Source organism: Apus apus, chromosome 4 (genome assembly GCF_020740795.1).
Source record: "Apus apus isolate bApuApu2 chromosome 4, bApuApu2.pri.cur, whole genome shotgun sequence".
Taxonomy (NCBI): domain Eukaryota; kingdom Metazoa; phylum Chordata; class Aves; order Apodiformes; family Apodidae; genus Apus; species Apus apus.
Window position 1 is genome coordinate 68672217 of NC_067285.1, and position 27570 is coordinate 68699786.

Consider the following 27570-nt stretch of genomic DNA (forward strand, 5'->3'; position numbering starts at 1 on the left):
TAATCTAATTTATTGATTGTACACATCTTGATTAGCTTAATATCTAAGAAATAGAAGGGACAGACAGTTTCCTCCTGTGTATAGCTGGCATAGAAACTAACCGAGAGATGATCTTCCCTTTGGTGAGGAGAGGGATCTTTACCTTCTGTGTGGCTTCATTGTACACATCAACGTAGGGGGAACAATTAAAACCTCAAGTCATAGGACCACTTTACACCATCCACAGTGCAATAAAAGTAGGTAATAACCTATCATAAGGCTTGGAAGCCTTCTGTCAGAAGTACTCTCGTATTAAGTGATCTTCTTTGAGGGTTGCTTCCAGCTGGACCATGATTGGCAATTATAGAAACACGTGCAGTTGATACTGTGAAATAGCAGAATAGTATTTATCTAGTTCAAAATATGCTTTTTATTGGAAGGACCTCAGGAGAATATTGCTTAGAAAATGTATTTTCATAATAAAATCACCTGTTTTAGAATTAAAGATTTCCATGCCAGAGGAGACAGGAAGGTGGCAGGAGGCTTGCCAAAGAGATGGACAATAAGCACACTCACAATTGCTTCCTAGTAAGCAAGTAAGTGGACTGAATGTATTTATAAGATAGCACACAGGTTTTTTCACCTAAGTTCCTGCATGCAGGATATTTGGATGTGTCTGTTATACCCAAATGAACATGCCTGCAGAGATGCGAGCAGATGTTCCTGTCAGCATCCAACCCAAACACGCAGATGACAGGGAGAGAGCCCACACAATGTCTGAGACACTTCTCAAAAAGCCTTAGGAGAAGAAAATCAAGTAAAAGGAGGACAAAGCTAATAATAGTTTTCTTAAGTATCTACTAAGAAAGCAAGCTTCAATTACATTACATTTCTAATGCTATGAACCCAACTAGGGAGCTGTGTAACAAGTAGTATTTGCTGTTACTCATCATTTCCATCTACACAGATGCTCCAAGACAACCCATGTGTTGTTGCTGCTCCACGAGCAGAGCCCGCCTTCTAGTGACTAATGAATCCCACCTACTCAGCCTCCATTTGTCTCATCTTTTGCCAGTTGAAACCTTTCTTCTTTTTCAATGTGATTTATAATCTAACTTCAGTAATCAACTTAGTCTTTAACCACCACATGAGTTCAACTAGTTGGCAATGGAAACCACACCTGTTAATGTAAAAATCACATCAGTCAGCAGTTAATGCACTGCTCAGAAAAGAAAAAACAACTTTAAACAGGTGACAGAGCTGGCAGAAGTATCCAACTAGAGATATTAAATTGACATGAAATTATTCCAAACACCAGAGTCACCATTCTGACATGGAGCCAAACAGTATCATCCTCTCAGTCTCAATCTTAGCCAGTTGATTCAGCGTGAATTTAGTGCAGATGAGGTAGAGATGGATGGACAGAATATTACTCATGTTACTTCATCCAGCCAGTAGAAATCCTTGTCCTCTACAGTCTTTAATGATGGTCCTGAAATACTCCTGTCTTGTGCAGAATGCTGTTGCCACTCTAAACAGTGGATAATGTTGATAACAGATTCCCAAAGGTTAGAAGTTTGATTGTACCAGTGGCTTCTGCAAATCCGGAACCTGTCTCCAATGTACTTTGCATGTACAGTGTGCTGTGTATAAGCTTTCAAGCCCAAATTTTTCTAAGCAATAGTTTGTTGGAATATTAAGAAAGACCAGAATGGTAGAAAATTCACAGAGAAAAAGAAATTGAATAGGTCTTGTCATCATCTCAATTCTGTGTCTGGTTGGAGAAAGGAGTTTTCAGATCACTTTTATGTGGTCTTCCTGATGCTTCTTTGATCCTTTTCTGAAATGGTTAATGAGTCCATTTCTCCTCATATGTTGAATGGAATCAAGAGTGTAGGACTATCTGTTTTCTAGGAGATTATGTGTTGGCTCTTGCTAAGATTTTGCACAATGGAGTTAAAGACATTTGAAGGTGTTTTGGGATGGGCCCTTTAGCTTAGTTTTGGAGAGCATTTTGAAGAAGAAATCTACATGAAAGTATATATTACGCTTTGAATTAGTGCAGTATTCTTCTGTCTCTCCACCCCTTCTTGAAGATTGACTTAATGTGGTGCATGTGGAATTTCATCATCCATGGACTCCTGAGCTGAACTCCACAACCAGAATTTAACTAGGATAAATCTTCTGTAGTGACCCAGTCTTGATTTGAAATTCTTTACTGCTGACAGTTAAAATAGTTAGTTAGTCATATACTCTTTCTTAAGAGAAGGTTTCCTATTTGTGACTGAAGAGAGGGCAAACCTTGGGGAAAAAGAGCTTTCCCCTTCTGCAGGTATGCATTTTTTAGTTAAGTCTGTTTGCTTTCCCATTTTTTCCTTGTTATGTCCCTATTCACAGAAAAATACTTTCTGTCTAGTCAGAGAATAGCTTTTCAAATAGTGTTTGCTGTTAGTCACCCATTGGAAGAAAGACACGTAACAGATTATATAAAAAAATAAATAAATCAGGAAATAGAAGTAACACCCATCAGAGGCTTAGAAAGACAGAGTTGAGTGTGCAGTAATGAAGTAGCAAAGGTGTGAACATGGTCACCATCACAAAGATTTAAGCAGTATTAAAACTGTCTTTTGAACGGATGCTCCACCATGGTGCAAAACAATGAGTTAAAAGTGCCCATCTCTTGTGAACAGTTTTTTGGCCTTGAGCTATATGGAACTGTGAAATGGTCTGGCAAGGAGCATGGAGTAAGAGACAGATGGGGAATCAGTGCTGGAAGAGCATTCAAGCCTAGGTCCAGCAGGCAGAGGGCCAAAAAATTTCTTTATCAGATGGACCAACCAACTTACTTTCTCCTGCAAGTACTCTTTTTTCTGACAGAACAGCTCTGCCTTTTGCCTCTTACCTCCTCCTGCTTTTGTACCCAGAATTCATTCAGTGGATGTAGAGATAGATCAGCCTCGTAAATGAAATAAAGTTGTTGAGTCCACGTGGAAGAAGGCTGGTTTTCCAGGATAAGCAGTTAGCCTCATTCTCCAGTTTTGTGGGAGAAACTTAGGACTGAGGCATACTAACCTTGAACTTGCAACAGCTGACCAACTTGATCTAGTTGCTGCCTGGAGAGAAGACCAGGAAGCTAAAGAATTTCCAGAGGTTGTGGCTTTTCCTTTAAAATAAAGGGCAAAGCCCACACACAGTAGAAAAAAAGCACATTTTCTCTTGGGAAAGAAAAAGGTTGAGATATTTGAAGTGGTTATGTGGGATTTTCCAGACCATCTACAGTGCTAACCAACATCTGTTTCTCTTGAAGCACCTCTGGTGTCAGTTTGCATTTGCAAAAATGTTTTTCTCCTGTTGACTTGGAGTAGAACAAACTCAATATTCTTCCTGTGACTGCCCACACCAATGGTTTAGAGTTGTGAGTAAACGGATGAGGAGCAGAGTGAAGAGAGCTGAGGTAGTGAGGATTGAGCTAGAGTAATTACCTGGGCTGTGCTGACCCACAGCTGAGCAGAGATGGAGGGGAAGATGCAGTTCCTCACCTTAGATACAGCCAAGTTTATTGGAGTGAGGCATGAGTTTTTAATAATATAGTTATACAAGGAATACCCAATAAATTGTTGTTAGTTTCTTAGGTCTATAGCCTGGACTTGCTTCATCATCTGACCCAATCTACCTCCTAGTCCACATACTTCTTCCATTTGCTCTTGGTCTGCTCACGGTACAGGCTACAAGTTAATTGGAAGGGTCATTCAGAACAGATTGCCATCCTTGCTTTATGCAAAAAGAAGCAGTACACCTGTAAGAAGAAAAAAAGATAATTGAGTGGAGTCACTTGCTCAGGATTTCATTGCCTGCTGTCCCGTTCAAACTCAGTGTCCTCCCCTCTGTTATCAAACATCCAGACTCCATCTGATCCCATGCCCTGTCTGAGCTTTCAGAAGAGCATTAACAGCCTATTCCAAAAGTGCTTACGTCCTTGTACAAACACTTGCAGATCTGCAGTGATTCCAAGTATTTTTCTTGGGTGGATGGCCTGCCTAGGTCTGTAACATCCTCTGCTTGTTCAGCTATAAGGTGGTGCTTTTGGGGTTTTGTGGGTTTGGAGTTTTTTCCTTTTGCTGGCAGCAGCACATTCTGTACACTCATTTGTTTTTTCTAGCTTGTGCTCTAAGAGAGATAGCAGTCTGCTTTGCCTATTCAGGACTTGCTGTATGGCAGTAATCCAACAAGGGGGGGCACCCCTTCAAATATTTTTTTGATAATGCTTCAGAAGTGGATCTTTAAAGCCTGATTCCTATGCTCGCGATTGCAAAGAGGTTTTAGCAGCAGATGATGAGATGCAGAAGAAGGGTGCTCTGCAGTGAAATCACTGGTGTTAGACACTGACTGTTGCATATTTTTGTCTGTGATCTTCAACTGTGTTAGCTTCCAAAGAAGAGGCAGAAAAAGTGCCAGTTCTTGCCCCTGCTCTGTATCTTGCCTACTTAAGCTATGCATGTTTAGTATCTGTGTTCACGTGTAGCATCCATCAAAATGGCAGAATACATTAGGGACTTCTGGCATTCTTGGATAAGAATAGGAACAAAATAAATTGTATTTTCAAAAATATTGAGCAAGTTTTTGACTCCCACTGGCTTTACTGGTATTTCTGATTATTCAGCACTTTTGGGAATCAGAGTTCTTTGATTTCAGTGCCTAGCTTTAGTTACCCAAATTAGGCTAGATGACTATCTTTACGTTAGTATATATCAAATTCTGTGTCTATTTATATGCATCTGTATTTATGTGTATATATGTCTGTAATCACGTATGCATGGATAGCTTGAGGTAATAAAAACTGTATTCGTAAATAGGATGTCAATAAGAAGAAATTGTAGTAGGGAGCCTACCACACATCCACAGCTGTCAGATGACCAGGTGAAGTATCTAGTGCTTATCTTCCAGAAGGTCCTGTGTGGAAATAAACCATCTTATCTCTATTTTCATACTGGCTCTGAGGTTGCAGTGTGTTTTCTCACTCCTTCAAGTATGCCTCTGTCCATGAGACATCTATGTTCAATGTGGATCCAGTAATTAAGCCCTAAACTGTGAACGATCCTTGTTCACACCCTGCCAGCTCTGGCTCCAGCCGACTTAGAAAAAAGGACAAAGCTCTCGGGCAGCCGTGCTCGCTCACAGCTGTGCTCTAGCAAGGTACAGCCTGACTCAGCTCACTTCTAAGATTTGCAGGTTAAATATGCTGGCAGCTTGAGCATGAGCAGCTAAAACCGCTCCAAGGAGGAGTCAAAAGGAATGCAGCCTGATGTGAGGAGCCGGGCATTAGGTGATAGACTCTGCAATTGCTTGGGGCTGCCACATCTCCATTTTTTGGTGTGGGTTTGTTTGGTTTGTTTTGTTTTTGTTGTTTTGTTTGCTTGTTTGTTTGTTTTGTTTTGGTTGGTTTTTTTGGTTGGTTTTGGTGGTGGTTTGTTTGTTTGTTTTGTGGGGTTTTGGGTTTTTTTGTTTGTTTGTTTCATATTGTTTTTTAATGCTTGGAGACATGTTTTGATTTTGTACTGTGAAGCACCTGGATGTAGGCTTGAGAAGCTTGTAGCTTCACTATATGTGAAGGTGAGCCAGAGGGATAGCTGCCACTGTGAATGCTAGTTTGGGTGCCCCTGGGGCTCTCTGGTTTGGGCTTGGGCAGGCGGTCAAGGCAGCCAGCTTCAGTAAGCCTGAGACTTGGTTAAACCCAGATGTGATATATCTTATTTGAGCTGTCATTTTAATTAATGGTAATTATTCTCATTAGCCAATTTGGCAATCATCCTGAGGGACAGTGATTCAAGTCAATGTCTTTTACAAGTGCCTCCATCACACTGTGCATTGATCCAGTCACCAGATAAATGGAAATGTAAATATGCCTGCCTAAAGTGCAGAAGAAGTGAGAAGCGGCATGTGCAGCATTAGGCTCAGTGTAAACCTTGAATTCTAGCTCTGGAAGATCCCAGCCCTTGGCAGGAGTTAGGATGTTGTGTTAGCTGGTGTAAGCCATCAGGGTCTTGCAGAGGTCCAGGTTATGGACCGTACACCTGGTATGGATAAGGTAGAAGTCCAGATTATGGATACAGATGTGCCAAATCACAACAGGCAAAGCTTTCGCTTATGGTGAATCCAGTAATTGACTCCCAATATTATTGTTAGCTTTGAAAGGGTTTACAAAATGAGACATGCTGGATCTGCTTCCAGCATGTTTTATTGAACTAGTTTCCAGATTTTGTGTTACTATCACTTAAATATTTGCTATCTTGAGGAAGCATTCATGCTTTGAGTTTGGTTTTTACACAGCTGGGTCTTCCCAAGTCTCAGATATTCAGATACTAAATAAGAATGTGTTTTATGACCACTGTGATTTTTTAGAATTTAGAAGCAGAGAATGTAATTATTCTTTAGCCTGTGAAAATCCAGATTTAAAGCACTACCTTAGTCCCCCTTGCTGGGGCTGGAAGGATAGAAGCACAACGAATCTAAGGATAAAAATACATGTTTTGAATAAACCATTGTTAGGAGACAATTCTAATAGGGAGGATGGTTCCTGCAATTGTTAGCATGAGAGATTTTTAAACACTTGGGCTGCCTGCAAGGGCAGTTCTGAAAAGCTTTTACAATCAGACACCTGTAGGATGGACTGCAAATAACTAGTTGTTCTTAAAATATGCCATTGTACAGCACAGCTGTTGGTGTTTTTCTTTGCTGCAGGAAGGCGGAGGTGTTGAGAGAATGACTTGGTGACTGAGTTGGCTTCTTCACCCAGGGAAAACACTGCAATCTCTTTGTTCAAGCACATCCACATGGTGGATGGAGAAGACATAAGAGCCTCTCCTTGACCTGAAGAGTGCTCTGGTTATAGAGTGAATTTCAGGGCTCAGAGATAGTGAGGTAAGGTCTGGGAATTGATTTTTATCAATGCCCTGTTGGTATTGGTGCCAGTACTTCCTTTTTCTCAAGCCAAGAGCCTGAACAGTACATTTCTCTCAGTTTTACCTGATCTGTCATGGTGGCAGTTACTGTCATCTGGGAGGTTTCTCATGCGTCTTTCAACATCATCTGTTTGCTCTGGGTGGAAACTGAAGAAGACATGGTATGGTTTATAGGTGTAATATTTTACCATCGTGTTCCTATCTAGCATTTGCCTTCATTAGTGTCAAGTGGTCAGAAGCCCTCACATGGCTGCAGTGCTGTGTATAGGGTTCGGCTGTTCTGTCATTTCTGGAGATAAAGAATGATGGTGTCACTATCTGTGGTATGTGACAAATGTTTTTCCTGGATTTGCAAGGTGACACTTGGGATGTGTTGTCCTGTGCCCGGTTGGTTAGCACCTCCTGCCTTCCCTCATCAGTTAAAAAAAATTGACAAATGAGGCACTGGTCTCTGGTTTGGTCCAATTCCACTGGGGCCAACCTTCAACAAAGTGAAGGTGATTGCCTCAAGTAAAGAAAAAGATAAGAAACAGACCAAGATGACCACTTTTCATGTAATGGTCCCACTGAGGTCATACTGTAAGCTCATGTGGCTGAGGTGAGCAGGCTGGTGTCCTCAGCTGGCTGCACAGGTTTGAGTCATTGCCCTCAAAAGAACATTTACTGGCATTGTAAAGGTACCACTGGATTGCTCTGATTTTATCTCTGAACACTGAAGGCTTTCCAACCTGCAGCCATTTGGTTTCCTGCAGAGCCTCAATACATCAGACAAAAAGTAGCCCAGCACACAGCACTTCCTCTCCTGTGTTTTTTTGAGAAGGTGTTTGTCAGGGGCAGTTCACCAAGGAGATTTATTTTGTTCTTTTTACTGCTCTTATTGTCAATGACAGACAGCAGCAGAGCAAAGTGAGAATGTGAAGAAACAGGAAGCAACTGCTGAGGTGGCAGCAGGAAGAAGGCAAGATATTTTTAACTTTTTTTTCTTAAAGAAAAAAGAAAAAGCCACGGTGATAGCTGTTTCAGCTGCCAGACTCTTTATCCACATTAGTTGTGTTTCTGATGGCCAGGAGGCAGGAGCAGACATGGTGAGATCATCATCGTGCCTTTCTTAGGTTAATCACACGCTACAGCAAATTCCTTGTACAGTAATGACTGTACAAGGCTCTGCATCCATCTTGTCTCATTACATGCCGTTTGGAGTACTTCTTTTCTGTTAGGATAACACTGTAAACGACAACGGATGTGTCCTTTGCCAGGTGCCAGTTATGTATAGATTTGTTTCCTTCTTTAATGCAGAGTCCAGCATCTTCATTAAAATAGTATGATATATGAGAACTTAATTTTTCAGATGACGCATGAGAGGTAGAAGTTATTGTTGCATTTTGCCTTGTACAAAAGACATTGCTCCTGCTATCAGCTCTTCCAAGGCAAAATTTCCTTACTTGTAAGGTTAGTTAAAAAAAAAAAAAAAAAAAAGTGCTGCTACAATACACTTCTCTGGGCACTGATAATATTATTACTGGGGCTGCTTCAGCTCTGTGCTGAGTGTTTGCATTCAAATGCAGTGGGGGAATGCTCTTAAGGAGAAGGTCATGTTGAAATTCAGGAAATTTGTTTTTGAGGATCTGAAAGCATGTTAGAAGTAGATAACATCCTTTGTGCCACACAGCCACCCTTTCCAAGACATACCTACCTACTCAGCAGTAGTTACGTTGTCCTGACCACACCAAATTTTGGTCTTGGTCTTGCTCCAAATAAATGTGTGTCCACACAGACCTAACCTAGTTGCTGCTAGTTGACTGGGTGTCTTAGCAGAGAAAGCAAGAATTGCATGGACACTATGGCAATGCTAAAAATGTGCTAAAGACGATCACAATTATAAAGGAAGTTACCTTAGCATTTCTAGTAGGAAAAAGATATTTATTGTTGGCTATTGTTAAACTACTTTCTCAAAAATCAGGGCTTTTGTTTGTCAGTTGTCAACATTCGAATGCGTCCGGTGGCATGAAATGCATTAATGAGGGATTACATTTCAGTGTGCTTTTATCAGACAGAGATAAGGAATAAAATTCCTGTTTGGCTGATGGACAATTCTGTTGCTTCCAACATGAAAATGGTGCTCAAAAGGTCCTTACAACCCTTCTGTTCACATCCCTCAGACACTATTTCTTGGTTTTCCTCAATAATAAACTGACGAAAAATAATGTAGTAGTGAGCTATGTGAAATCCTGCCTGGTGTGGACAGCAGTTTGCTGGTTTCCTCTCACATGCATGTGTCAGTGTTAGGAGTGTGCACACAGATTTCCTCCTGAAGTGTGCCTTACACTTGAAGTCAGGCTACATATCCTCAAAAGTCGCTTGCAGTGTCAGATACAAAAAAAAAAAAAAAAAAGTACTGATAAATAATGAGGCTAAACATAGTAACATGCAATTTAAGAAAAAAAAAAGGCAAAATACTTATCCTTGCAAATTTTATCCACGTCACATCCCCTCTAGGGTGGCTGTATCTTATGCAATTGTTAGAGCTGACTGTGATCAGTGTAGTTGTTTGATCTGGTTGTTTTCATAAAGCCAGTTATCCTTCTCTTTCACCTTGGAGGAGAAAGACAGCCAGGTTCTTGGCAGTATTCTGCAGCAAGCCCAGTGTTCTGCAGGGGCTTTCACATACTTAGATGCCTCACCAAAGAAAGCCTTTTTAGCAGGTGCTGTAACCCTAGAAGGAGACATGTGAAGAGAGCACCTGTGCAACCTCGTGCTGCTGCCCAAGACCCCTCTCTGCTGGCAGTGAGGATGCTCAGGAGCACAGCAGAGCACAAACTGAGTGGGAAAGTGGAAGGCAGGACATGGACACGGGGCAGAGTAGGAGATGGTGTGAGGAGAAAGGTGTGGAGGTGGTGCATGTTCAGGCTGCTGCCTAGTACTCCTTCAGCTTCTTCCTAGGGCTCTTTTGAGAGAACCTAGAGGCTGCGGTTATGTGAGGATCTCAGCTTCCCCCAGAAAAGGCTATTGATCCATGGCAAGGAGCTTTGAATGCTCAAAACTCCAAGGGCAACAGATGATGCCACAATTCTTAATTTAAGTTAGGGTTTTCATTTTGTTTCCTAATGTTGGTTCCTATCAGTCTTCTCGAGGCTGTATTTTGTACCCTGTTTAAATACTGTCTTTCCTTGCTTTGAAGTGTTGCAGTGCAAAGGATACTCATTTTCCTTCTGGAAACCTGAAAGACTTTCGCAAAACTGGCGTGTGCCTGTCAGTCCATAACCATTTGGTCCTTATTCCCACAAAAACAAGCAGCTCTTGCAGCTCTTCCACAGCACATACCAGCCTGATGCCTTCGGCCATGGTCAGAGGATGGTGACCTTGTCAGCACAGCCTACCCGGTTTTGATGTTGGGAAACCTCTGAGTGAAAGTCACTAGTGTGACCATGGTAGCCTTACACATCCAGGTACAGAAAATGATCATGTGATTGATCTCTTCTGATACAATGACTTGCTGGCAGAGATTAAAAGCAAAATGCAACCAGGAATGAAGTTTTTATGCATGCAAAAGATGTACACCATGGTGCTGCTAACAGCACATGGCTCTGTGAACGTGCACTGGAGCTGGATGTGGTTGTTTCTCCTTGTTTCCTTGCCAGGGTGAGACAGGCACTGCCCACAGGGAACAGATGGGACATGGGTGAGAACATCTCATCTTAGAGCAGAGATGCAGTCATACTTCCTTTTAGATGGACATCTTTCTAATTGAAGAGTAACTAATTATTCTTCTGCCAGCAGGACAATAGTGCTGAATCAGGCTTGGTCACCACATACTTTTAATTCATCTGTGATTCTGGGCTTGCTTATTTAAAGTTGGCTGCAAATACTCATAAACATCTGTCTCTGGGCAGCTGCTGAGGTGCGCATGTCTCTGAAGCATTTGGAAGTGTCGGGGTGAGGTTCTGCTCAAGCTCACAAGCCCGGACTCTTGGATGAGCTTTTCAGCACTGTCCTATATTCAGGTAGCCATGGGACTTGACTGCCGTAGTTCAACCTGAAGTTTAGAGCAGAGGTGTACCCCAAATCTGGTTCGGCCCTACCTGGGTGCATCCTTTTTACACCAGTCTGGAGCTGCTTAGGCCAGTACTGATTTTTCTGGCAATCCTGAGGTCATGCTAGGAATGGAGTGACTGATTCTTGCTTCTAAACTGGGATAAACACTGCAGCACCGAAGAGAGATGCAATCCCTTGTGCTCACTGCCAAGTACCTGAGAGTACTTAAGAGACATCCTGTCTCGGTGAGCTTCTTCTGCAGCCTGCTGGATGCAGCACTTTCTGGATTCTCAGGAATTCAGCAAGAGTCTAGGGAACAGAGAGCATAGATTTAAAGAGAACATGTGCAAGAGCCACCTGCAGAAACAGAGTTGGCCAATACTATCTGCATACTGCAATGACAAAATATTGTGAATTATAAATTATTTTTAAATGGATTTAAAATAAAGCAGAATTGCTTTTACATCTAGTCGAGCAGACTGTAATTTGCAGTAAGGTTAGTGTGGTGTCTTGGAAGAGTGTACTTAAGGTTTGTCAAAAGCTCAGCAAAATGAGGGAAGATGCAAAGCGCTTCGCTTTGAACTAGACCTGGAGGCTGCTGTGCCGTTTGGTAGGACCTGGCTTAACCCATTTTCTCATGTGCAGGTTGTGGCAACAGATGAAGCTGAGATGTGTCCTTCTAAAGTGAAGCTCCCATGCTCTGCACTTTGCAGACTTAAAGCCTGTACCTGACAGAGGGATGCAAGATGAGAGGAATCAACAACCAGAAAAAAAATTATTTCTTCAGCTTGTACAAAATATTGCTAGATAAATCTTCAGTAGTTGTCAGGCTGGTTGGCGGCCATCTATTTTTGGCAAAAAATGGCAGTGCATCTTGCCCTTGATTTTTGACCCAATTTTCCTTGGTTTATTACCATTACAAAGCAAGGACAAGCAGAGCCTGCCATTTTTCTCAAGTGCTTACCCTCTGTTTTTCCATTTGGACTCATGCCATTTTTCCCTCTGCCTTTTCAGCATCATGTCTTGACACCTGTGCGAGCAGACCTGCTAGGCACTGTAGGCTGTGTCTCAGCATCTAGGAGAAAGAGCTGTAAGGTTTGATGAGGATCCAGGCTGTGCCCAGAGAGCTGTGGCAGGAGCTGGGCTTTCGTCAGGCCTTCTGGTGCAGTTCACTTGGGAGTTTCAGCTGATTTAGCATGCATCATGGGTGGTTAAAAAGTGCTTCTAGTGTGGGTGCTGGGAAGGGTTTTAGGAGGGGCTGTGGGGTTTGGTTTGGTGGTGTTTGCTTTGTACTAAGATGAGTGGCCTAGACTTCCACTGGGCCAGCTTGTACAAATAAAGGTCCTTTTTTCATGGGGCACGCATATGTGCATTGCCACAGCATTTCTATACACCAAAAATGCAAAGGGGTTTAGTGCATAGACGTGCATTCAGTTCCAAAGGTGATTAAAGTGTGTCCTTCAATTCAGAAAATCTTTAAAGTCCTGATAGCCAGGAGCAGGAAGGGCATACAGAGGATCTGTGAGAGCTGGGACTTCAGGCTGGCCAGAGCCTTCAAGTGTATCTGATGTTTTTGTAAAGCAAATATCCCTACCCAAATAAATAACAAAAGTAATGTTAAAGTTTTTCAGATAAAACCCCCACACCTAGAGTTAAAAACTCACAAATAAGAAATGTAATTTTTAATATAGTGAAAAAACAAAATGCATAGGTAAGATAACATATCCTTGTAGGCAGATCCTTGCTGCTAGGCAGGGTGGCAGCCAGCACAGGGACTTCAGAGTTGCCTGGACCTCTCTAGTCCCTGGGAAGCTCTACCTGTCATGTCCCAGCTCCTTCTCAGCTTCCTTTCCAACATTTGCTCTGAGGCCCATCAAGCTGAGCTGTCTTCCTGTTTCCCTCTGGAAGGGTATGACCAACCTAACCAGCCATTTAAGGGAATGTAATAGTTAATTCACAAATAAGACATATACCATCTGTCACAGACCTGTTTCTGTCCTCAGGGCAGTTGTGATAGAGCTATAAAAGACTTTGGGGTCATACTATTGAGCAGACCCATATCAGCTAACCCCGAGCCCAACTGCTGCAGCAAAAGTGCTCTGATACCATAGTGATGGACTGAACTGGTGAGTGAAGTTGAGTTGAGTTGCAGTTTAAGGCAGCAGAAAAGCATCAAGAAGCAATAGGAAAAGGTGAATAGTGAAAAATGGTAGAAAACATCTTATTGCACTGAAAGCAGCCTAGCAAAAGGCTGTTGTCTTAGTAAAGGCAGATCTGTTCAGTGGATAGTGAGGGAGTAAATAAGTATTTTGCAGTATCTGCTGAAGTTCTGCTAACTGAATCATCAGAAGCCAGTCAAAAGCAAACCACTGCATACAGTCATCTGCTTTGCATAACATCAGCAATGTAAGTTTCTGTATCTCCATGGTGTTGAACTGGTTGCTTCTGCCCTCAACCCATCTGACTGGCATGGCTTCCTGCAGCATTTGCAGGCATAGCTTGCAATAACACGTGCTGTCCTGTGTGTAGGAGGGAAAGTGGGACTTTGTGCACCCTCTCCTAGAAATGTCAGCTGCATCTCTTGTGGGAATTGCATGTATGCAGGGTACTTGTGGGTATCCCCTGTCACCTCTTGCTTCCCCATGATTGTAGCATAAGAATGTGTCTACTGTTACATCCCAAAGCATGCTGAAAGATGGCAGCTGTGTGCATCTGGTATCTTACCTCTTCAGGCGAGCTCTTTTGTATTTTAATGAATTTGTCCTTGGTTTGCACTGTCCTTCATTTGTAGCACCAGTTTTCTGTTCCACAGAAAATTAGGAGAAAATAGCCCATAAAGTAAATCTTTCACAAGCAAACAGAATAACAAACACCCTTTGACACTAAACAGAAGCCACAGCGTTTAGAGAGAGCAACAACTTAATAAACTGGAGAAAACCCGACACCAGGTAAAGAATTGGAAGGATGTAAGTGCATGTGTATGTTTAAAATTTAAAGCAATGTGCTTTGTGATCTAGATACTCAGTGGTCTAATACAAGTTAGTATGTACCATTGTATTTTCCTCATATATCAGGAGGCTGAATTCCTGCTTCAGCAGATGTTTATCTGTGTCCTTAATCCATGCTTTTCATTATGATCTGAGAGATCATATAATGAGATTAGAACTGTTAAGAACAAATACTCAGTTCTTGCATTTGTAGAGACAAGGGTAAAGAGAGGGCTCAAGGAATGAAAAGCTGATGAGAATCTAGAATTGAGAAAGGGGTGCTTGAGAAAGGGGTGCTTGATTACTTTGGGAACTGCTTTTAATTGTTTTTCATTAATTGTTTTTAAATTGTTTTTCAAATTGAGGCTAGGTGGAGATGCTGGCAGTATTATTTGTTGTTTTTTTTTTTTTTCAGAATAGGAAGCAGAATCTTATGCTGGAATTCCCTGGAGATGTTTTGTTTTATTAAGCATGCAGACTTTCTGGTTTTGCTGACATTCTCATAAGTAGCGAGGGGGAGATTTGTTCTGTTGTTTTACAGGGAGATGGGTGTTACTGAAAGAAGTTTTTTACATTCTCAAATATAGAAACTTCTAGTTTCAGGAAAAATTCTATGTTGAGATGAGATTGACACCGTCAGGCAGAATTACTTGGTCTGAAAGAATAAGGTGAAGGAGAATTGTATTGGTGTAGAAAATCTGTTCCTATTACTAAAAATTGATTTTGACCTCTGTGGAGACACTAATTTCACCTCCTGATAAAAGAAAATTTTGGATGATTGCTCCAGGTCAGACACACAACACTTGAAAAATTCATCAGCAATCTTGATTTGTTTTGACATGTTTTTTTGTCTACTGCATAGTTCTGTATTTCTCTTTCTTCTGGGTATTTGCTTGCAGTCAGTGTTGCTTGTTGTTTTGAATCCTTACTGCCTTGGCAGTTGGATAGTGTTGCCCACAGGCCCCAGTGTTGTTCTTCACTCCCATATAATAGGACTCCCAGCAATGAAACTGTATAAATGTGTGTTTCTAGTGATGCTGGTGAAGAGCCACTAAACAGATGGGAGGAATTCATGTGAGGGTTCAGATCAGAATTAACTCACTTAATTGAAAAATCAGCAATTGTTCCCCTGTTAAGTGGGTATGAGTTAAAGACAGTGCTCTGGTGTGCAAATTGGCTTTCTTACTTTGTGTCTAGTGAAGAGCCAAACAGATTTGCTCTGCCATCTTTATTTCTTCTGAAACTGTTCTCCAAGTGGTACATCTCATCCTAAAAATGGGGGTTTGTTTTTTTCCATTATTTGGTTAGCTGTTCTAATAAAAAATAACCTCTGAACCAAAAAAAAAAAAAATTAAATTTAAAAAAAAAAAAATGACCTGACCAGTTGTTTATACTGGCTTGGTTTGCATTGATATTTGGAAAAGGAAAGAAAAGAGTAACAGAAGTTAGACAAACAGATGCCCAAAGCCATCTGCTCCTCTCTTCATGGTCATTAGATGTTCAGCTTTGAATAGCTCTCCTTTCATTCAGGACTATTTTGGCTCAGTTTGAAGTGAGCTCAAAACGAAGTGGAAACACCTTGTAGGCAGTCACAAACTTTCACAGAATTGCTGTCTGGCTTATATAAAGCCAGTACTTCTCAAAAAGCATTGCCATCGTTAGCCTTGCTGGAAAGCCATTTTGGAGTGATGCAGGGCTGCTATTATAGATTGCAGCTAAGAAATTCAGGGCCTGTCAGCACTAGGATCACAGTTTCTCAGGAGTGGCTTAAACCAGCAGACTATGTATATCTCTGGTTGGACAGAGCCCAACCAGACAGTATAAAAATAATAAATTATTAATATCTGGAAGACATAAAGCTTAATGAATAAGTAATGACTTGCAGCACTTCCTTTTCTTAGAAAAATAGGCTGCTGTATTTGTTTTAATTTTCTTTTCATTGAGCATTTTTTCTCCTGTTGCTATTTCTAAGTATCTTAAAGTGCAGAAATTTAGAATAAATTTTTCAGAAACTATACTGCTGCCATTCAGGCTGAGAGAGGGAAGAGAGTTAGGGATATTTTCTGGAAAGGGATTTTGCTGATTTTGCTAGCAGGTAGAGAGGGTCTAGAGCACCTGAGTGATTGCACAGCTCCTTCCAGCAGCATCTCCCAAGTAGTGTAGCAAAGGAGACACAGAGGTACAGTCATTTTCCTGGTGTCATCCCTCTGGTTAGCAAAAAACTAGATGTTCAGGCTGTCTCCTAAGTCTTATATTCATGCTTTGCTGGCTGCATAAGCTGGGGAAGCCTTTTAAACAAGGTTGAGTAACTTGCAATTTCAAAGAAGACTGGGGTGGGATTTCATCACTGACCATCACCACTCTGCTGACACTGACAGTGATCCAGCCCTTGACCTGTAGCAGGGTCTGAATTGGGCACCACTAAGTCCTTTTGAAAGCCCAGCCAACAAGCACATTTGGAGATCACCTCCTGTTTGAAGCGACGATTTCTCTGCAGTCCTGGCCAGATTTCAACCTGGATAACTCTGTTCCATCTTTTTAAAATCCCTCGCCAGTGTTCAACTGGATATGGCATGGGCCCCTCCTGTTCTGCAGTGCTGCAGTGTCCCCCTTCCTGTTTCATGCCACCTGCTCGTAAATTGATTTCTAGGTCATCTGTGCTTCCATTTATTAATCAAGCTGACTTCCTTGTCATTATTTCAGAGGATCTAAGTGTGAAAGCAATGAGTATGTGCACAGCCCTGGTGCTGCATGCTGCAGTAGCTTCTCTTGGTATTTATCTGCACCACTCAGCAGATTGTTGACCTTCCATATTCCTTTTACCAGTGAGGTTTGGGTTCATCCATATTAGTCTAAACTGTCCTGTTGCCCTCTGTGAGCACATCCCTGGTGGTAGGGGAGTTAGAGAAGGTCTCTCCGTGAGAAGAAGGGGAAACTGCTGCTCAGCATATGTGTGGGATCTACTCAAGTCACAGGGTGGGAATCATATCTATTCTTTACATAGGCACAACAGGCAAGGTAGAACCATTCCTTCCACAAATGGCTTGCTAGAGGATTTTATCACAGTGAGTTCATTTTGTGACCTCAGCCTTTCATGCAAGTCTGCTCCCCTTCCCATCCATCCCAGCTGTCTCTTCAGATTTCTTTTTCTTTTCCTCCCTCTTGGCATATTGTTATGTTTTCATTACTGGATCAATAACATAGCAAATGTTGTTGCTTTGTCCCTAGTATTGTCTTCTCCATCTGGACCATGGAATTGGGAGATCCTTGAAATCTGTGTCTTTATATGACTTATGGGCAGAATCAGGGGCTTCACTTCCCCCTTGCTTGCAAGTATTTCTCTCCAAGCTGTAAAATTAATCTGTTCTGGGTACTTTTTCTTCTTCAACCTGACTGTTGCTAACACTATGTTTCTTTCATTAACAGATTAGCTTTACAGGAAGCCTGTTGCCAACAGCCTGCCCTGTTATACTCGCTGCTGGGCAAGAAAACTGAGGAGAAGCTGAGGGCAAGCCACATCTCAGAGGCAGTCCATGGGGACTGTACCAGATCCTCTGCGGTCTGCCAAGCTTTCCCTGGTCACAGCTTCTGCTGAGGAGAACTCCCTGGGAGACCTGCAGTCTGCTAAGCACCAGCCCCAACTTCTCAGTGGAGAGAGGGCCAGCAATGGCTTCCCGTGCGCACTGTCCGGCTCTGCTGGAGTTCACTTGTTCGACCTGAACTGCACGCCGGCTGCCAGCGCTCGGAGGTGCAAGCAGTGCCATGAGGACGATGCTAGCCAGCAGGAAGACTTCCCTGCAGGGCTCGCCAGCAAAGCTGCAGAGAGGTGTCCTGTGGCCCTAGAGGCTGCTGGTTGCTCCTGGCCAGCGGGCAGCCTGGGACCAGCAGCACCAGCCCCCGCTGTGGCAGGAGCCCCCTTGGTGGGGCAGGGGCCAGAGATGATGCCAGCCCCCCAGAGCTCCCGGCAGTTTGCGCAAGGCAGCCAGGTGAAAACAAGCTCCCTGACACAAATGGATGACTCTGCCTTGAAACCTCAGGGGACTGATGATCAGCCAGCACTTGAGGTGTTAAATTATTCTTCCCCTGGTGATCCTGTTAGGGGTAATGAGACCTGTCATACTTCTCAGACAAACCTTTTGCAAAGAGGGGGAAAAGACTGGGACGCAGAAAAAACTCTTTCTGCTGCATGTCAGTCAGCCTCACCAGCAAGGCACACGGAAGCTGACCTGGGGAGAAACCCACAGAGCAGTTTGGAGGCAAAAAGCAGGGCTGCAGACACGGTGCACTTGCATCCCACAGATAAAACTGAAGAGTTGCTGAGCAGTGAGGCCCAAGCCCAGTCTAGCCACAAGAGTCAGCATCCTGTACCCAATGCAGCTGCTGAGCCAGCAAGTCCAGGCCCCACCCAGCTCTCCAAATTCAGAGAAGCAGGTACAATGACGGTTCAGTCAGAGAGCAGGTCCTCTACTCAGGAAGCAGAAAGCAGGACATGGAGAGATGCTGAGGTACAGGCCGTGGCTACCGTGGAGAACAAATCAGCCTCCACCAGTCCCATCATCCTTGCTGCCTTTTTAAAAGGGAATCCTCCTCCAGAGGAGAAGGAAGAACTGCATATCATTTACCAAGGAGGTATGGGACTGAGCCAGTCTGCACTTACTGACAGTTGCTCTTCACAACAAAAGTCTCTATGTTCTCCTGATACCACGTCAAAATCGAGTGCTGTTATGGCTGTTACTGCTTCAGCCCAATCCCAGCCTGTCAAACTGCCTGGGGTCCCATCTGACATGGGGCCTCTGGATAATGCAAAACCTGCTTTCCCCTTCTGCCCTGCAGCCCTTATCTCCAAAGGGATATCTGTGGGTAATGCTGAAGTGATCGGCACAGCCCATGACAGCAAGGATGCTGCTAAGCTGCCAGTGGATGCTCCTGTCCCACCAAAGCCCATGCCTGCTGAGCAGCTTGCGGGTAACTCCAGTAACCAAACACCAGCACAGTCTGGGCCTGGCACTGGTGATCCAAGCACCACTTCTGCTGCCACTGTCCCAGAAACCAAGACCAACATCCAAGATCTTGTCTGTGATGCCAGAAGCAGCCGGTTACCTTTACTCTGTAGCACAGACAGCGAAGTCAAGCAGAAGGTCCTGGGCAGCTCTGAGGAAAAGCCTGTGCAATGTAAAGGTGCCAGTCAAGGTGAGGCCATTCCTAGTCAATCTGTGGTAAAACCAAAGGAAGAAATCTCAATGGTGCTTGATCCTAAAGTGAATGTTAGCAGCGAAGCTGCTGCTGTCCACCTACAGACATGCTTGGCGGATACAGGTGAAAAGGAGGAGAGCAGGAGGGGAGATGCTGGCCAGGTTGAGCCGGCCAGTGGTCAGAGCCTGCAGACAGGACTGACACCTAGGTTGAGTGCAAGTTCTGCACATGTCACCCCCTCCTTGGAGGCATCAGCAGCTCCCCAACAGCGAGGCCTCCCAGCCAAGGAGTCCAGACGCGAACTTCACACAGCAGCTCTTCCTGCTTCAGCTCAGGTCCTGCCAAACCTGGATGAAAACAAAAAGCAGTCCACCCTGGCCATGGAGGCGAAAGTGCAGGTGAAGCAGTCCAAGCACATCAGGGATGTTGTGTGGGATGAGCAAGGCATGACGTGGGAGGTTTATGGTGCTTCCCTTGATCCAGAATACCTGGGAATTGCCATCCAGAACCACTTACAGAGACAAATACGGGAACACAACAAACTGATCCAGGCCCAGAACAGTCAGACCCGGAAGTCCATTTCCTCAGATACATCCTCAAATAAAAAACTGAAAGGGAGGCAGCACAATGTGTTACAGTCCATGCTGCAGAATTTTAGGCGTCCTAATTGCTGTGTCAGACCAGCTCCATCTTCTGTGTCAGACTGATGTGGTTTGCAGGGGTGCATAGGTGTCTGCAGCGGTAGAGAGAATCCCTCCCCTCAAGTCTCAAGTCCTGCTGTTCAGTTGTGTTATTGGGGTTGTGATGCAGCAACAGTGGAAAATTATTCTCCTTTGTTTTCTGAGTAGCCACGTGCTTCATCACACTGTTACTATTACCACAGCTGGTGTATTTCCACATTATGCCCCCATCCTGACTACAGTCAGGTGAGAAGCTAGGCACTTAGCAAAAGCACAAACCTAAATTGCCACCTTGCTGCAAGGAGAGCAGCACCTTCTGATAAAGCAAGACACAGAGAGATTGCCAGAATTATTATGGGAGCTGTTTGTGTGCACATGAGGTCTTAGACAAAGGGTAAACTGGGGGAAACTGGGTGAGGTGAAAATAACAGTCCCAACAGCTGTAAGACCTAATGCAAGACAACTTTTCTGGAGTGTAAAAGTTACCCATGCTGAGGCAAGTCCATGAAAAGGCTACCGATGTTGATCACTGAGCAACCTCACTTCTGTTGATCCTGTGGGGGCACCATTCTCATGTGAGCCCCAGGGAGCCAGGTCTTAACCTCCCATTGAATTGGAGAACCAGGCAGAGAGTGAAGATCAAGGCTGAAGGATTATCTCTTTGAGAGAAGTTAAGTCAATGAGATTTTGATGGCTAGAGGGGGAGGTGAGAGAGGGTTATATTCTGTGGGCTTTTCGTCCCCTGCATCAGCCATGCTTAAGGTATAAGCAGGCAATGCACACGGGGCAGGTGACATGCAAGAGAGCACGTCAGGAGATGTACCCACCTCCGACCGAACTGTGTCCTCACTCGTGCTGTGATGCTCCAGCCAAGTCTTTTCAAAAGCAGTGAGCTGTTCCAGCTCCTCAGTCGGGGTGGACAGCTCCTGCTCCCATCCTCCTGTGGCACGAGCATCTCTCCTTTGTTTCACTCTTTTAAGCACTGTGGATCCTTTTTCTCTCTCCAGAGATGCACAGTAGCATTCTCCTAGTGAAGCAGGCTATCCTGGCCATCTGGGTCCATAGCCTATGTGTCTAGTGTGTTGCACTGTTTTTTTTTTTCCTTTCAAGTCCCTAGCCAGCTCTACTTTTTTTGCAGTATTTTGGTGCTTTTCTTGCTGCCTTTCATGAAGTGAATACCATTTATTTAGCCTGTGCATATTTTGTTTTACCTAATGTTCTCTATATTATAAACCATTATATTGTTAACTAGAAACACTTACTTTACAGAAGTACTGAAATCTTGAGACAATCTTCACTGTATTTCTAATGTTAGAAAAGTTTTAGAAACTGCTAATAAAAGCTAGCTTAGTGACTGTTTCTCCAGAAATGTGATATACAGTAATGTCTTAAATGTATGTTGGTCACATTTCTCACCTTAATAATATTTTTCAACCTGGGAAATGTGTTTCCCACTAGCTTTTTATTCTGTCCACTAGACTTTATGATGGGCGGGTGTGCAACTCCTGCAGTTTGTAGAAAATTTCGTTTTCAGTCCTGCGAAGCACTGAGAATTTGAATATTGTAATCCTGCAGAGTACTATAGTTAAATAGGGGTCATTTTTATTCCATTAAAGATTTTTCATGAATCATGACGATAATTTTTTTCTGTTTCTAGTACCACATACTGGACTTACTTTGTAGATCTGACCCTTTAAAATTACCCTATAAATATTACAGGTAAATATAAGTGTAAATTAGTATTATTATTTTTAATTCTTTCTTTCTGTAAAGCAGACCTGAGGTGGTCCTCTTTTATTAAGAAGGTCAGACTTTTTGAGTCCATCAACTGCCAAGCCTTCAAAGCAGCTATTTTGGGGCAATTTTTCCCCAGCAGAGAGGTAAAATACTTTAAGATCTGGTGTTTTAACCTTTTTCAATGAAAGATGTTGCCCCTAGGCATAGTACTGAATTGACTCCCAGTTTTCCTGTGGTTTATATTTGGGGGCTTTATGATACATCCCTGTTCTGTTTCCATACATTACTTTGTGTCCTCTCCCACTCAGCACTGAGCAACTGATTCAGAAATGCCACATCAGAGAGTGTCTTCCCACTTCTCACCATGGGAAAAGTCTCCTACCGTTTTTTTGGTAGTACTGCTGTTTCTATCCGCTTCCTAGCAGTGTCTGAGATGCAAGTTTCATGTGAAATTTTGTGGGGGATTAATATTGGCAGTATCATTAGGTCAGGTTAGTTGACAAGTTAGGTGTCTTCCCACATTTTGTCTTTGCCAGCCCTGAAGAGGTTCCCCAAGTCGTCCACAGTGTTTACTGTGTCCTGGTTCAGGTCCAAGGCTTTGGGCTGCTTCTGTGGCCTCCCTTTTTCCCCTTCCCCTGACAGCTGCTGCCCAGCCTATCTTCCTGCGAAACTGTGTCCTTTGGCTCAGCTTGTGTCCCTCTCTCCACTGTCCCCCTCGTTGTAGTGTTGTGAGTCAGCTTGCTCTGAACTGTCCCCTTAGAAATATGCTTAGTCTGAATATATAAATGGATTGTCATTTTTTTATTCCAGAGGAGAAAAAATGGCTATCGCACTTTCACCGATTTCCATGAACTTTATCCTTTAGCTTAAGCTCTCCAAAATATTTCTAGCATATAGGTATGAGTTGCTTTATTGAGACCAAACTGGGCTTGGCAGTGAATGAGCAGGGTGCTGAGCCAGCACTGGAACTAACTCTTCTTCCTGAGGAATGGGAGATCTCTCCTTTTTCCCTGCAGCTGCTTCCAGCTGTGAGTCTTCACCAGCCGGTCCACCCACACCTCCCACCCTGACCAAACTTTCTACCAGGAAAATTTTGCCAATACATACGTACCACACATCGCCAATGAGCAGGTTACTAAGTGGATGCATCTGAACAACTGCATGGAAAAAACAGTGGTCAGCAGAGCACTGTGCTTTTGTATTCTAGGAAAATACAAGTGCAAAGACAAACTGAAAAATGTTGGTGGCACTGCCTGGTGGGCACAGAAATCCTGCAGGCGTGCATTTGAAGCCAAGCAATAATGTGCCAAAAACCAACACAAAAAGGAGTTGATAATCACCAGCGCATCTCATGGAAAATATTTTTGGCTTTCACTTTGCACTAGGGCAGACTATAAGCAACCTGATAGTTTAACACTGGTAATTTATGCTTTCTCCTGTGTGCAATGTCTAGATGACAATGTGATTCCTTGTAGGGATGATGCATCTTTCACCAGCAGCAAAACACAACCATATTTTGGGTAGGCATTAGCAAATCTCATGCATGTGAGTGGTCTTGTATCAGCTAAGAAAGACTGTTCTCAGTGTCACATCAGCATCAAAAACAGACATGTGGTTGGATTAGCAGCATGGCAGAGTGTAAGGGGAGATCATCTGTGTGCCACCACCCCACTCTTTTTCTCTGCCCAGTGACTGCAAATCACATTGTGTTGGTTCACTGGTTAAATAACCAAGGAAATCCGTTTGAACTTACAAAAAGAGGCTTCAAAACAGAAAGTACTCTGTCATTCCCAAGAATAAATCTGTATGGAGGAAAAAGAAAAGAAGGAAGAAACTTGTGTTGCAGCCTAGCCAGTTGAAGGAACTCTTAAATTCCGATTGTTGCAAGATGACAAATTCTGGGAAACAAGCTAATTGCCAGGAAGCTTTCCCTGTTAGCTGTGTCTTCTGGGAAGGCTGACATGGCCAGAATCATTAATAAAAGCAGTGAATGAGAATGGAAGAGTTACTTCTGGTTTCACATCAGGAGCTTTTCACTCAGAAAGATGAGAATAAACGTGTCAATGTTGCCAATACAAAGCCTGAGTGGAAGAAGGCAATTTGCAATATAGGCCTGGATTTCCTGTGAGGCTGCGACATCCACCCCTGTCTCCGCATGCTTGGTTGGTGTCTGCCAGCTTTGTGGTGCAGTGGTGCTGAAGTCCTGCCTCATGTCTGCTGACTTGGTGTGGAAAAAAGAGTGGGGAAAGAGCTGGAGGGACAAGGAGGAGAATATCCGTCTTCTCCATTTCCGAGGAAGAAATCCTCCTTTTGAACATACACAAAGGAATTGCTGAGAAACGTGGAGAGGGAGGGAGTAAAATAAAACAAAGTTGATGTGGGTGCTTCATAAGAAATTCCCATTCCTATGTCTGTAAAGCCAGTGTTTTGCTTAACTTATGCCCATTTGTTCATTCTGAGTCACACATTTTTCGTATTGTTGGTCTCCCATGGCTTTTAGGAAAATTCATATTTCCAAAGGGTGTATATTTTGCTGGTATGTATAGGTATATCCAAATACAATTCAACAAAACCACTAGGCAAACAACCTCAGTTTATTACCACTACTACCACATAAGAGCCGGTAAAATGCACTGTTTGGAGAAGTATATTTAAAGGATTCAGAAAAGGTGAGTATATCCTCTAAAGAGAATACTAGCTTTTATGTTGAAGTTCACTACTATTTTGAAGTGTTAAAAGTTAGAAGTGGAAAGCCAAATGAAAATCAGTGGTGAAGTTGATGGAAAATTCGAGTTGGCTGCCACTTGTTTTCAGTTTGGAAATCTGGAAATACCATACCAGTGTAGCTCAATATACACAAGGTTTGTATGAAAGTACGCATTTCATTAGCTTATTAGGTTAATTGTCTTGTTCTGTGTCTATCCCTCTACACCTTTTAAAAATGAATGCAGAAAATTACCAAGGCAGATGAGCCCTTCACACACAGTTTACAGAAATGGCTGCTCTGAATGAGAGACAACTGAGGCTCCATGGTCTTAGAAAGTTAAGGGCTATGGTTTTGAAGGAAACTCTCCCCTCCTTTTTTTCCCATCTTTTTGAAATATCTCAACCTCTGCCAGTTCATTTTGTGGTGGTTCTGTGATGCCTGTATGAGTGGTCAGTATTCTCAGTCATCCCAAAGGTATGCACATCAATCCTTGTCCAAATGCCACATACTGCCAAGTATCCTTGGAGTCACTGGATGCTGCACCTTCTATGGGCCTGAAGGTCAGGTCCTGTACATTGAAATGGCTGTAATGTTCTCTTAGGGTCCCAAATTATCCCACTTGAGTCAGTGTAGATGTTTAAAAGAAAGAATTAAGTGTTAGAGCTGAATGTAATTAATATAACTGCAATTAATATTTATATTTTTTTTAACTGTGAGATTTATGGGGTTTTCTTCTTTCTGCTTTTCTGAGCATCTCTTCCTTCTGAGAATTTCTAATGTGAACTTTGCATCAAATCCTGGCAAGGATGATTTTGCAATTTAAAACATGTTTTCATCATTCAGGCTTCTTCAAAGAAGAAAATTATGTTACTACTAAGCCAAATCACAGAGAGAGGAAATATTTTTTCCTCTAGGAAAATGTTTGCTGTGGGTAAGCTTATGTGTGTATATGTGTCCATGTTTAAAAGACGTGTACATGTCTGAAGGTCTCATGCAATACTCTTAAGATTATTTTTTCCCTTTGCCCTTCTGATTGAAGGTTGGAGGCTCAGCATTTTCCACAGCTTTGAGGCAAGTTTAGATCCCTCTGCAATACAGAAACAAGGATTTTCTCCTTACCCAGTCTTTAAAAAAATTCCCACAGGTGTATCTAAAAACAAAGCAGCACTTGGCCACCCTTCATGTACAGACTGTCAACAGGAAGTGCAGTGGCTGGTGTGTACAGAGATGCATACGAAGCTTTGGAAATCTACACTTGTGTGTACAGAATTGTTTCTGCACAAAGGTTATGGGTGATAGCAAGCCTTTGAGCTCATGAGCAACAGGATCACGTCAACTGAGTCTCATTTGAAATACTAGACTTTGTTAGCTTTCTCCTTAGGCTGACACCCTCTGGAGTAGAAATAAATGACAGTTCTGCTAGCAAATTCTCCAGTAGTTGCTTCAGAATATGCGTCTTTCAGGTGGTTTTCTGCAGCTCTGCTACAACAGGAGGCCCTTCTGCTGAAGGCTTCTCCTGAAAACACTTCACTTAACTCAGTTCATAATCAATAGTTTCAAGTATGTCAAACACAAGTCTAGCCTCTGCCTTGAGGAATTTCAGTAAAATTGAAGAGAAAGGCCCATGTGTTCGTGGTACATAAAATGACATCTTAAGTCTGAAGTTAAGGTCTCAGTCAAACACTAAGAAGCATCAGGAGTTTATACTCAGAACTAAAGGGAGAGAGGGCAGGTGAATCTTTTAATTCCTGGCTGTTGCAAGCACCACAAAAATGATGGCTGTGAGTCAGTCAGCAGCAGTAGAAAATCAATGTAGGGGCTCCTAACAACAACTAATATTATTGTGGCTTTCTTATTTTTATAGTTACACTGACTGAATGTGATCTACTGTATGAAGTTAAGCTAGTATTAGGCTTCCGGATGTACTGTGGCGTTCATTCGAGACATATCAACAGAAGTTTGCATGTGATGAAGTCTTACAGTGATACATACTAAAGCGATGTTACCCACCTGATCAAGTCCCTTAGGAATTTAATGTTTTGCTGTTTTACATCTGGTTTCCATGCTGAATACAATAAAATGAACACTGTCTTGATTATTCTGGGTCTCTGTTTGTAGGCTGACATGGGAAAACGGAAGACTTAATTGTCGCTGGCCATTCTGGCTGAATCTGTGACTGTCTGTAGGACAGCTACAAAGGACTTACTGAATTCAGGCCTGAGACCTGGCACCTTGCAAAGCTTGGTGCAGTGGAACCCACCATGTGTCCCTGCTAGAGAAGAGACGTATCTGCTTCCTTCTGTCTAAATGGCATTGACTATTCACAGCTGTTTATGGGCACAGGCTTTTCCGTGGCAGCCACTACTCTGCCCTTTCACATTAATTCACTCAGCCTTTCAGCTGTCTGTTGCTGAACAGTATTCACCCAGCTCTGCTCCTAGGAGCCATGCCATGCTCCCAAGGTGGAAAGGGCAGCATTTTAACCCTGCAGTGTCACTGCTGAAGCAAATTTTGACCACCACCTACCAGCATGCCTGTACACCATGCCCAAAGCTGAGAGCATCAACATCAGCGTAATATTAACCATTTTCCTCCCCAAAGGAAATGCAGTTTTATGTTGTACAAAAGAGCATAAAATGACAGACTGTGGCAGTGAAGTATTTTGATCCAGGTGTGTTACAGGTATGGTATTTCCACATGCCTATCTACTATTAGTGGGCACAAGGACCACACCTCAGCATACTCTCTTCTCTGGTGAGGGGAGAGGAGGAGAACAGATGCTGAGATAATGTGGTTACACATCACCTTTGCTACCAGGGACGTTCTGGCTGCTCACCCCAAGCTGGATCCTTCTTCCCAAAACCAGTTGTTTCCTTCACTGTGTTTCTATACTTCTGTGTTGTGGTTGGCTGCTAGGGTTAAGGCTCTTTCAACTTACTGTGCAGTGCTTTGGGCAGTCACACAGGCTGTTTTATGAGTGAGCTTTGCTGAATTACTTGTACAGTTCAGGTTCCTGCTGGCCAGGGGCTGCCAAAGATTAGTCCTGAACCCAAACTGCCAGGAGCAGGGTGTTTCCCCACAGTAGCTGGGTTCATTCAGCTGCATGCTGCAAACAACAAGTGCTCTTGTAGGCAGGAAAACTGAGGTCTCCCTTTCCTCCTTCAACCATGTAGTCTTGATGGAGTAGGGAAAAAGCTTAGATATCCTCCATCCCCAGGGGACTGGCCCAGCAGAAGAAGGGCCATTGCAGAAAACAAGGTAACATCCTATCAAACCAATAATCTCCAAAGTACATT

General features: G+C 43.1%; 1 protein-coding gene across 2 annotated transcripts in view; it reads left to right on the plus strand.

Annotated features, from left to right (window-relative positions):
• GPRIN3 (GPRIN family member 3) overlaps nt 1–26372 on the plus strand; it is a 34226-nt gene extending 7854 nt beyond the window's left edge. For both annotated transcript variants that reach the window (XM_051618934.1, XM_051618933.1), the window contains exon 2: nt 17384–26372. In XM_051618934.1, the coding sequence (XP_051474894.1) occupies nt 17491–19857 (2367 nt within the window). In that variant the 5' untranslated portion in view covers nt 17384–17490 and the 3' untranslated portion in view covers nt 19858–26372. The remainder of the gene's footprint in view (nt 1–17383) is intronic.
• Nucleotides 26373–27570: the final 1198 nt, after the last annotated feature.